Source organism: Alosa pseudoharengus, unplaced genomic scaffold (genome assembly GCF_046254945.1).
Source record: "Alosa pseudoharengus isolate Yale_2024_CS ecotype anadromous, Long Island Sound unplaced genomic scaffold, YU_APseudo_1.1 YU_APseudo_1.1_scf_22, whole genome shotgun sequence".
Taxonomy (NCBI): domain Eukaryota; kingdom Metazoa; phylum Chordata; class Actinopteri; order Clupeiformes; family Clupeidae; genus Alosa; species Alosa pseudoharengus.
The window spans coordinates 6,355,441-6,365,902 of NW_027468680.1; the positions used below are offsets into that span (position 1 = coordinate 6,355,441).

The window sequence follows — 10,462 nt, forward strand, 5'->3', positions numbered from 1 at the left end:
TATTCGCACACACACACACACACACACACACACACACACACACACACACACACTCACTAAACGTCAGTATTTCAGTCACATTTTGAACACTGAGTTGGTGTGCAAACGTGATTGAGACAACGTGAGCTCGTGTTTATTTCACATTCATCCGACAATTTTACACGAAACACACGGAGTGTGCAAAGGCCCTAACTGTTGTGTTTCTTCCTCTGCTCGGCCGCTGGCATAGGTGACCTGACGTCTCAGGAGGCGTGTGTGTTTGAGGCGGACCTGCGCCGGCCTCTGCCTGACCCCCCCCTCATGCCACTGCCGGACGCCAGTGCTGACCGGGGCCTCGACTGGTCTGACCTGGTGGACGCCGCCAAGGCCTTCGAAGGTAAGCTGGACACGCTATGCAAAGAGATAAGTGAGCTGGACACGCGAGATGGCAGATTTTGTGTGAGGTCTTAAAAGGTCTAAAAAGTCCAAGATTTCATAATAAAACACAGTAAATACAGTAACGTATTGTGAACTAGGTGTTTAAATACATTTAGGTAGGTCTTAATTATGTTGTATTAAATGCTCATTTAATGCTATTTCTACAGTGGTCATTTACATTTTCTGTCGGCAGAGATTGAAGTTGTTCAGTATTGTTCTCTCTCTCTAAGCCCTACAAATGTTTCACATTGTAATAAAGTGGCAAATAAGATTAAAGTTGCACTGACAACTGCTAGAAACTTTGCAGCTCAGACTGAATTTATTGCAGTTCAAATGTATTAACTTCTGGAAGTCATTTGTATTTTTGGATATTTATTGAACCAATATTTCATCCATGATGGTCTTAAAAAGGACTTACAAAGTCTCCCATTTAATTTCCTGAAACCTGCAGAAACCCTGGATTGGGTAATATCCAGAGGCAAAGGTGAAGGGTGAAGGTAATGGATGAAGGAGTCTGGGTAAGCCCAGAATGAAGGGCTGTGGAAACACTGGCTTCATACAGCCTCTAGAGGGCACTCTGTCATCATAAACACTGGCTCCAGACATTCATTAATAGGCCTTCTCCACCAACAGAGAACCAGCTCCATTCTGGGTCATGCTCCAGATGTTGAACTATTCAGAGAATTTTGACCAAAAATAAATTGGATCTGAACTTGAAGAGTTGGTTTGGAGCTGGCACCAGAAAATGGTTATTTTTTCCTGTGAAATGGAGTGGACATGTCATTCTACACCCTCTGTTGATGCCTTATCCTTGGTTTAAATGCAAACTGGTTCACTTAGATTGCACCAAGGTTCAACGAATTTTAAACGGAACCAGTTGAAAAACCAGTTCTCTCTAAAAGGGCCGTTTATATCAGGTTGTTGGTAGGCTATATAGGATGCACCTTGACTGTGTTTTCTTCTCGTCCCAATCTCCAGCTCAGAGAGCCAACTTCCTGTCTGTCCAAGATGGCAGTGCCAGCTCCCAGCAGGCCGAGCCCCAGACTGCCCCACCACACCACCCCTCACCTGGGTAAGGATCTGCACCCCAGTCCCACTGCCACTCATGGACATTATTACGGTCCATTATTACGGTCCTTTTCAAAAGGTCTCCTGGTGTCCATCATAGTGCTTTTGTGTTGATCCAGTAATGAGGCGTGAATGGTTTTATTTTGACCTTCACAGAGAGACTTGTGGTACTGTATAGTTATTAGTTAACTCACTGTACAGTTTTCCTCTTACCCCATCTCTCTCCATCTCTCTCTCTCTCTCCATCTCTCTCTCTTTCTCTCTTGATCGCTCTCCCCCTCTTCCTCTGCTTTCCCGATCTCTCCCTCTCTATCTATCTCTCTCTCTTTCTCCATCTCTCTCTCTCTCTCTCCATCTCTCTTTCTCTCTTGATCGCTCTCCCCCTCTTCCTCTGCTTTCCCGATCTCTCCCTCTCTCTGTCTATCTCTCTCTATCCATCTCCCCTCTCACCCTCCATCTCTCCCTCCCTCCCTCTCTCTCTCTCTCTCTCGCTCTCTCTCCCTCCTTCTATCTAGTGATGTGCCAGCCTGTCTCCTGGGGAAGGTCAGTCAGCTGGAGTCGATGGTCAAGCTGTTGCAAGAGGACCTGAAGAAGGTGAGACGCCGCCTGTTTCACCTTCAAAACCAGGCACATGATTTAAAGACAGTACTGACTGCTCAGTAGAGCGCCCCCCTAGACCTAGATATCTGTAACACGCAAACATAAATACATTTTCTTTTCAAAACAATTAATTATCTCAGCGATTCGAAACTTTTGAATGGTGTGTATTGTTATAGTATATTGTTGCGGTGTATATTGTTATTGTTGTTTTCTGTAGAGATAGTGGTGTAAACTATATATTCTATTGATTTATTTTATTTATGATAATCAACGTGTGTGTGTGTGTGTGTGTGTGTGTGTGTGTGTGTCTCCCTCTGCAGGAGAAGGATGCCAAGGTGTCTCTGCAGGCTCAGATCCAGACTCTCCGGGACGACAACCAGCGGCTGCAGGAGGAGTCTCTGAACGCCTCGGCCAAGCTCAAGAAGTTCACCGAGTGGGTCTTCAACACCATCGACATGAACTGAGACTGCAGGAGTCCGCCTCGATCTCCATGCTCTGCTCTTGCCGCCTCAGACTCACACACACACACACTCTCACACACACACACACACACTCTCACACACACACACACACACTCACACACACACACACACACACTCACATACACACACACACACGTAAGGGACAAACGCTGTCAAACAGACCCAGAGACCGGAAGCTGTCGAACACACCAGAGACCGGACCAGACGCTGTCAAACTCAAACAATGCAACTGATCACCGGAGACTCTTCCACACTGCTGAGAGAGCTGTCCAGGAGGAATCACTCACAGACACTCACTCAATGAATCACACAGCACAAACGGAGTCACTTTGAGTCATTCTTAACCTGTGTGAATCACACAGTAAGAACTGAGTCTGAACCAATATGAGTCACACAATACATAAGGAGTCATTTCTAGCGATTTTGATGTAGTAAGAATCACACAATACAAACTGAGTTGCTTCCAGCGATTCTGAATAGGTATGAATCACACAGTACAAACTGAGTCGTTTCCAGCCATTCTGAACCAGTATGAATCACACAGTACAAACTGAGTCGTTTCCAGCGATTCTGAACCAGTATGAATCACACAGTATAAACTGAGTTGCGTTGAGTCTCGGTGAACTGCATGCAGTCCCTCTCTCCGCTTCCCTGTGCATGCTGTGACGTGACGAAGCCTTCCTCCACACACACACACACACACACACACACACACAAGCCTCCGCCACCCCTCTGTGTGCGAGTGTTTGACATCCTGATGAGGAAAGACAATCAATTGCGTTAGGCTTCAATCAAAACCCTGTGAGACCCTTGTGTCTGTGTGTTTGTATAGATTCATTTTACTCACTCAGAGTCTCTCTCTGTGTGTGTGTGAGGTTGCGTGCATGCGTGCGTGTGTTTTAATGGGTTCCTTAATTTGTCAGACCTGTCAGTCATCTCAAGTGAAATATTGTTGCAGTTTTCCTCTGCACGGCAACCACGATGGAAACTATGATGTTATTACAGTGACCGATGTTTTTGTTCTAAATGTAATGATATGGGTGACTAAAGAGACCCCGAGCATCATTGGATGGCATCTCAATTTTACCCTTGCAAGGTACAAACTGGAAGACTTAACTGTGTAGCTTAAAAAGACTTCCCTTGAAGCTCTCTCCTCACTTTAATGTTGACCATAAGAAGAATGTAGACAAAATACATTCAATTTATTAAATTATAATCAGAAATGCTTGGTCATCACATGAATATGGAAAGTATATTGTATGTAAAAAAAAAGAATATATGTATAGCAATGATGTGTAAACTTTTATTTTAATGCCATAAAGACACATAGGTTAGACCTCAGAAGCTATCTATTGATTATCTAACCAGTTGCTTTTTAATGCGAAGTTTTACATTTTTATTCAGCAAAAAATGTCACATTGCGACATTGACTGGAATTGACATAGTTTAGTACGTGAGAGGTGTATGCTTAGCTGAGATGACTGGGTGGATGAGCTCATGGCTGTGGCATGAACTAAGTATGTGCTGATAGCCATGGGCCATCCCCAGGTTGAGGTTTGTGCTGGCGGCTGCATCCTTGCCTGCTGTGATGGGGTGTGAACAGTGCCATCTAGTGGTCGAGAAAGTATGTGCAATTTCTTTTTATAATACAAAACTCCACTCTGAGTACTCTGTGTATATTCTCCAGACCTGTGTGAACCCTGAGGACAGGCTCTTCCCATTAAAACCTAACTTTTTCCTTACGCCCGGGGCTAAGTCTGTGTTCTGTCTTCTTTAGCATAGGTTAGGCTTACACTGAAGCGTGCTTTGAAATGAAAAGGTGACAGTGATGACCCACAATTCCTTGCGCCAGGTAATAACAATCACTCAATTTGACACAAGACAACTACACCTGCCTTTCCATAAGGGTAAGTAGAGTCAAATTCTCTTAACATCGTGGTTGTCTTTTCCTTGTCCTTATGAATTCATCTTCATCTCTTTTCTTGACCTCATGACATTTTACATAAGGGTCAAGGGGATAGAAAAAGGCAATACGACCAATAGAAAAGCTGAACACAGCCTCGAAATACTGGATGAACATTTGCTCTGGAATGATGAGGTAGCCTATGATGTGTCAGATCCAGATGTAAAGGTTTCCTCGAAGGACATGAACCGGACATGACAGGAAAACGACTACTACCATCACTGATATGGGGTATATTTTTGCTGACATGGAAAATGTTTCACTTACAGTACTGTGCAGACGTCTTGGGCACCTTACACATTTTGCTTCAGTAATCCCATATTGTTTATTTCTCACTCTCACTGACTCACTCTTAATTAGAATATGACCAGAGAACACAGGAAATATGTACACAGTATTTAAATACACATAAAATGTAGTTTTTGTTCTGATACCAGTCCAATTTCAGTCTTAAGCTGCCACTGGATTTGTTGTTTTAGCAGTGTTATACTGTAGTAACCGGTCACCCAAAGGGGAAGGCTCTTGACGGAGCTGTCGTTCCCCACTCAGGCCACTGACGGCCACGCCTGGCCTGCCAGAAGCTGCTGGTAGATCCAGCTACTATGGGGGTCTCGAGATCAGCTGCTAACTTGACCGTGACTCTCTAATACTGATTTAGCCGTGTCAAGAGCATCTTGGCACAAAGTGGAGGAGCCGCTGGAAACATATGTGACCCTCTTCATTGTGTTCCCATGTGGGAATACCGTGTCAGCTGTGGCCTACTGGTTAGCGCTTCGGACTTGTAACCGGAGGGTTGCTGGTTCGAACCCTGACCAGTAGGCACGGTTAAAGTGCCCTTGAGCAAGGCACCTAACCCCTCACTGCTCCTCGAGCGCCGCTGTTGTTGCAGGCAGCTCACTGCGCCGGGATTAGTGTGTGCTTTCACTGTGTGCTGAGTTTGTTTCACTAATTCATGGATTGGGATAAATGCAGAGACCAAATTTCCCCCACGGGATCAAAAGAGTGTTTATACTTATACTTATAGCTTGCCTCATCCAAGGCTCATTGAATAGAAATCTTTGGCCATGCTTTTTCCACTTTAGGTGAGCAATGAACTCTTCCAGCTGTACTGTAGCTTTTCAATGACATCTTTGATCTGTCAAAGATTCATCTTCACACTTCTGATACCAATGTGTCAGAGCCAGTACCAGTACAAACCGGTTTCAGCTTCCCCCTTGCAGGATTGGTCATTATAACATTATGATTTTCTGTTGTGATTTTTATATTCTGTCTATCTTCTGGTTGAATTCTATTAAAGACAATGAAAAATATACATATATGGTCATAATAGCATTGCTAAAACAACAAATCTAATGGGTGCCCAAGACTTTTGCACAGTACTGTAAGTTAGAGTCAGTGGAGGGTTGAAACCCCTGTTTAGCCTTTCCTGATAGGAGAAACACTACCACATATTCTTCTATAATTTTGGTAATTTTAATTTTTGGGGAAGAGACTTTGAACTGTTGCTCTGCGTGGGACACTTCCTGGAGAACTCATGGGAAGGTCCCAGTCTGCAGCTTGTACAGGACATCAGCCACTGCTGATAAACCAAGACCTGAAGGAAAGAGAGAGCGAGAGAGAAACACCCCAAACCAAAGCACTCATTTAAGTTTAAACAGCTTTATTCCATTAACATCTACTAACGAGGCAACGTTTTATTTCTATAGCACATTTAATACCTCGTAACTCGATATGCTTTACATCATCCGAAAACAGAAAATAGGATATAATAATAAATAAGAGCATGGGACAAATAAAATAATAAAAACAAAAATCAAATTTCAAGTCTGAAAATCTGAATTGAACTAGTATTTATTTAGTTGGGCTAGTATGTAGTAGACTGAAAAGTTGTGGGTTCAATTCTCGGCTTCCACCGTTGTGCCCTTGAGCAAAGCGCATAACCCACCACTGCACCCTGAGCGCCACCGTTGTGCCCTTGAGCAAGGCGCATAACCCCGAGTTGCTCTGGGCCCCTGCAATATAATTGTCAATAATGCAAATCACTTTGGATAAAAGTGTCTGCTAAATTAATAAATGTAACTGTAAATGTACATAAATAAGTGATAAGAGGCCATTGTTACTATGGGCCTTTCGTCCTTACCCTTTCCCTTTGCCATGACCTCCCCCACTAAAAGTGCTAAGTGCCAAAAACCTACATGCTACTTCATGAAACAAAGAGAAAAGCAGCACTGTTCACATCTGTCCACTTTGATTTCAGACTTTCTAATGAGACACGGCACTCAAAAAATCCTCCATAGAAATGCATGGGGTTAGTTTGTAACGCCAATATGGCAGTTGTCTACATATATCCCACCCCTCCCGCGGCAAAACGTCGACATGTGAATACATTGAGCCAATCATGGGTTGTGTTGTGAATACATTGAGCCAATCATGTGGTGTGTTTTAAAGACATCGTGCCAATCATGCAAGATTGATCTCGTGAAGCCTTGCGCATGCGCATTTCTACTGAAATAGATGCCCGATAAGTGCCCAAAAAGGCGTTGCAATATGGCCGCCGAGTGGAGGGACTTGCCTTAAAGGACTTAGGTAAAGTGTTCCATGCATTTAATACAAACTATGATGCAAAAACAACATAGTCTACAGCACATTACAAAAGAAGTACATTGCCTTTCTCAGGCTGACATCCACTAAAGGACATTTGAATGAAGAGACTAAAGGGCGACGCCCACTGGTGGCGACATTCGTGTCTATGGATTTGATGATCAAGAGATACAATAATTTTCTAAACTTTGGCGTTGACGCGGGTCAGACGCCACCAGTGGGCTTTGCACCGTTAAAAGTAAAGGAGTTTGGAACTTTGACGTCACTTAACACGCGTCAGATGCCGCCAGTGGGAGTTGGCCTTCTTTTCCATATCTTACATGAAGCTCTTTGCGCCCTCTCAGAACAGCAGATCATGTCCAGAGGAATGCGAGTAAGACTAGTCAGGGACGTCACTAGGATTGAAAGACAGGGGGAGCTTAGACCCCAGGGTTGTGGGTAATGCGCTTGCATAGAGCGTGCCGAAAAAAAATCTTCACACCTTAAATGGGATTCAATGAATTGGTATTAACAGGAACACCATGCCATTCATTTTCACTCTCGCAATATTGTTGATTATACTACTAATTATAACAATGGGGACTGCGTCAGTAACAGTTGAGGCCATGAAGTTACATTGTACACTGTAAAATTAGAGCTGTCAAAATAACTGATTAATATCGATTAATTAATTTGAGAAAAAATAACCGATTAAAGAAAAAAGCGCAGATTAATCGATTCCGTATGACCTTTGACCCTAAGCTGTTCTAGTCAGTAACCATTAGACTGTAAAATGAAGGAGAGAGAAGAAAATGTACTGCCTAGATCAGTGTTTTTCAACCACTGTGCCAGGGCACACTAGTGTGCCGTGAGAGATCATCAGGTGTGCCGCAGAAAATTACTCACTGGTCCAGGATATCCAGTTCATAACAACAATTAAATTACTGTAGATAGTAACCTACAAATGAAACAGAGGGCGCTTGTTTTATTGAGCAGGTCTTGCATAGAAGCCATAATAAGGCCATATCTGTGTATTATTTGAAATTTTAGGCTATGTTTATTTTTTCTTCACACAGGATTAGTGTGCCGTGGGACATTTTAAGTGTCAAAAGTGTGCTGTGGCACAAAAAAGGTTGAAAAACACTGGCCTAGATCATTGATTGGAACATTTACTTTAAAAAAAAAAAGGCCTGATGGTGTTGATAAAAATAAAGAGTTGATTAAAATAAAGTCCTCTGCAATGTCCTCTGTAGCAAGGAATTTGTATATCACCGGATTTTTTCAACTCTAAAGTCGCACATCAATGCAAAGAAATAGTGTTGACATTGAGGGGAGGTTTAATTTATTTTCATTGTGTCTTCTAGGTTATATCTGTGGCCTGAAATGCAATGTATGTGAAAAAAATACTTCTTCCCGAAGCACTTTTGAATTTATTTCCTCAGCATATTAGGTCATATCGTAGATTATTATGGCCATTATTTGAACAGTGAAAATAATAAAAACTTTAATGTCACTAATGCTAATTATTCAATGATTCATTTGAATTTAAATATTTAAAATACTTTCACAGCAAAAATTATATATGCGATTAATTTAGATTAATTAATCACAGAGTATGTAATTAATTCGATTACATTTTTTAATCGATTGACAGCCCTATGTAAAATATCACATATATTAGTCCTTTGAGGCCTAGGCTTTTTTCAGTGTAATTTTACAATTAAGCTCTTTGGACATTGTAAGGGCCATCCATTATGCTAGGCTATATTGTTTTCAATACAGTATAGCCTAGGCTACCCATATCTGGGAAAGTATGATGTGATCATACTTGCACAAATCTTATGTCAGCCTTAATGTCAAAGAAAAATACTTTCTGTCTCATGATTGTTGCATTCATGTCACCTGAAGCATGATGGTAGAAATATCTATTGAAAAGCACAGTTGATCTGTGCATGCCATGATGAACTTTTGTGTTGAGTGAAGCGCTCGTGAGATATACCACCGAGAGTAATGGGTGGAGATGGACGGAGCAGGGTGTGCACAATGGAAATATGATGACATTTCACGTATGTCCAACGTTAATACTCTCGAGGAACCATTTATCACAGCACATAGTCGCTAATATTATTAGGAAGCTCCGGTTCCGCTTTTTCATGTGACATCTGTGTGATTTATTTGAGATAAGTACTCCCTGAGCAATTCAACAGAGAATAATGGATGTGCATTTGGACACATTATTACTATATTTCTCTTAGGGGGCTTTTGATCATCTAAGGGTAGTGCCAGCCCTCCCAAAATAGGCCTAACGACGTCCCTGAGACTAATCCTAGAAAGAACACAGGGCTTTATTTTACAAGCACTATAATAATAATAATAATAATAATAATAATAATAATAATATAATAATAATGATAAAACCAGAGATAAGCCACCAGATGACAGGATGGCGCATGCCTCTGTTACCACCATCTGGCCTCTCACTGGAAGCACTCTCGTACTCCAGTAGTTTCCTCTGATTCTTCCTCATATCCCACATCAGGCTAGTGATGCCCTCTGTGTGCAGCACGTCATCTCAGGTGATCTGCCCCAGTGCTGATGTCATCTCCTCCATGATCTTCATCAAGGGTTCCAGCAGGATCCGGCGTCAGGTCTGCAGCTCCGCCAGATTCCCCACCCCGCTCAGCTTGCCAAGCTGATGGACAGCTCGTCTCATTTTAGCCTGAACGTCAGCGACAACCTCCCGCTGCACGGAGATTTCCTGCAGTTTGACCGCCGTCTGATGAATATTGCCATTGGCTTCTTCGATGTCACGCTGACCTCGATGAATCTTGACACATATACTCGGACACTTTGTCAGAGTAAAACACCTGAGATTCCCTATTCTCTACTTCCTTCTTAGCACATTCAACAGCATCAGAGGCCCGATTCATGTCTGTTTGCCCAACACCAACCATGATAGACCCTAAAAGATATATACATCAACAAGTGATTTTAAGGTTGGATTTTAATGTATTGGACTGTTATTCATAAATATCATTATGACAATATATTGCAATATATCACATATATTATTATTTGAGGTAAAAGACTAGAATCATACAGTTAAGACTCTAATACTAACCAGCGATTGTTCCAATCAAAGGGACAAACATGAGACCAATCCCGACATCTCGGACTATCTTGGCATTATCTCTCTTCTGTCTCATGTCTTCTACTATGCTTTCTGCTGACTTCATGGTTCTCCAATGTGTCTCCAGAGCTTCATTACAATACATTAGCGAGTCTCTGTGTGACTCCAGCTGTGTTTTCAGTAAGGGATAACGGCCGCCGAGGTGTCCTGTTATACGGAATT

General features: G+C 42.4%; 1 protein-coding gene across 5 annotated transcripts in view; it reads left to right on the plus strand.

The window, feature by feature from the left end:
- LOC143139682 (signal-induced proliferation-associated 1-like protein 1) overlaps nucleotides 1-4,309 on the plus strand; it is a 66,929-nt gene extending 62,620 nt beyond the window's left edge. For all 5 annotated transcript variants that reach the window (XM_076300360.1, XM_076300361.1, XM_076300364.1 and 2 more), the window contains 4 exons: nucleotides 230-376; nucleotides 1,396-1,489; nucleotides 2,001-2,079; nucleotides 2,406-4,309. In XM_076300360.1, the coding sequence (XP_076156475.1) occupies nucleotides 230-376; nucleotides 1,396-1,489; nucleotides 2,001-2,079; nucleotides 2,406-2,549 (464 nt within the window). In that variant the 3' untranslated portion in view covers nucleotides 2,550-4,309. The remainder of the gene's footprint in view (nucleotides 1-229; nucleotides 377-1,395; nucleotides 1,490-2,000; nucleotides 2,080-2,405) is intronic.
- The last annotated feature ends 6,153 nt before the right edge of the window (nucleotides 4,310-10,462 follow it).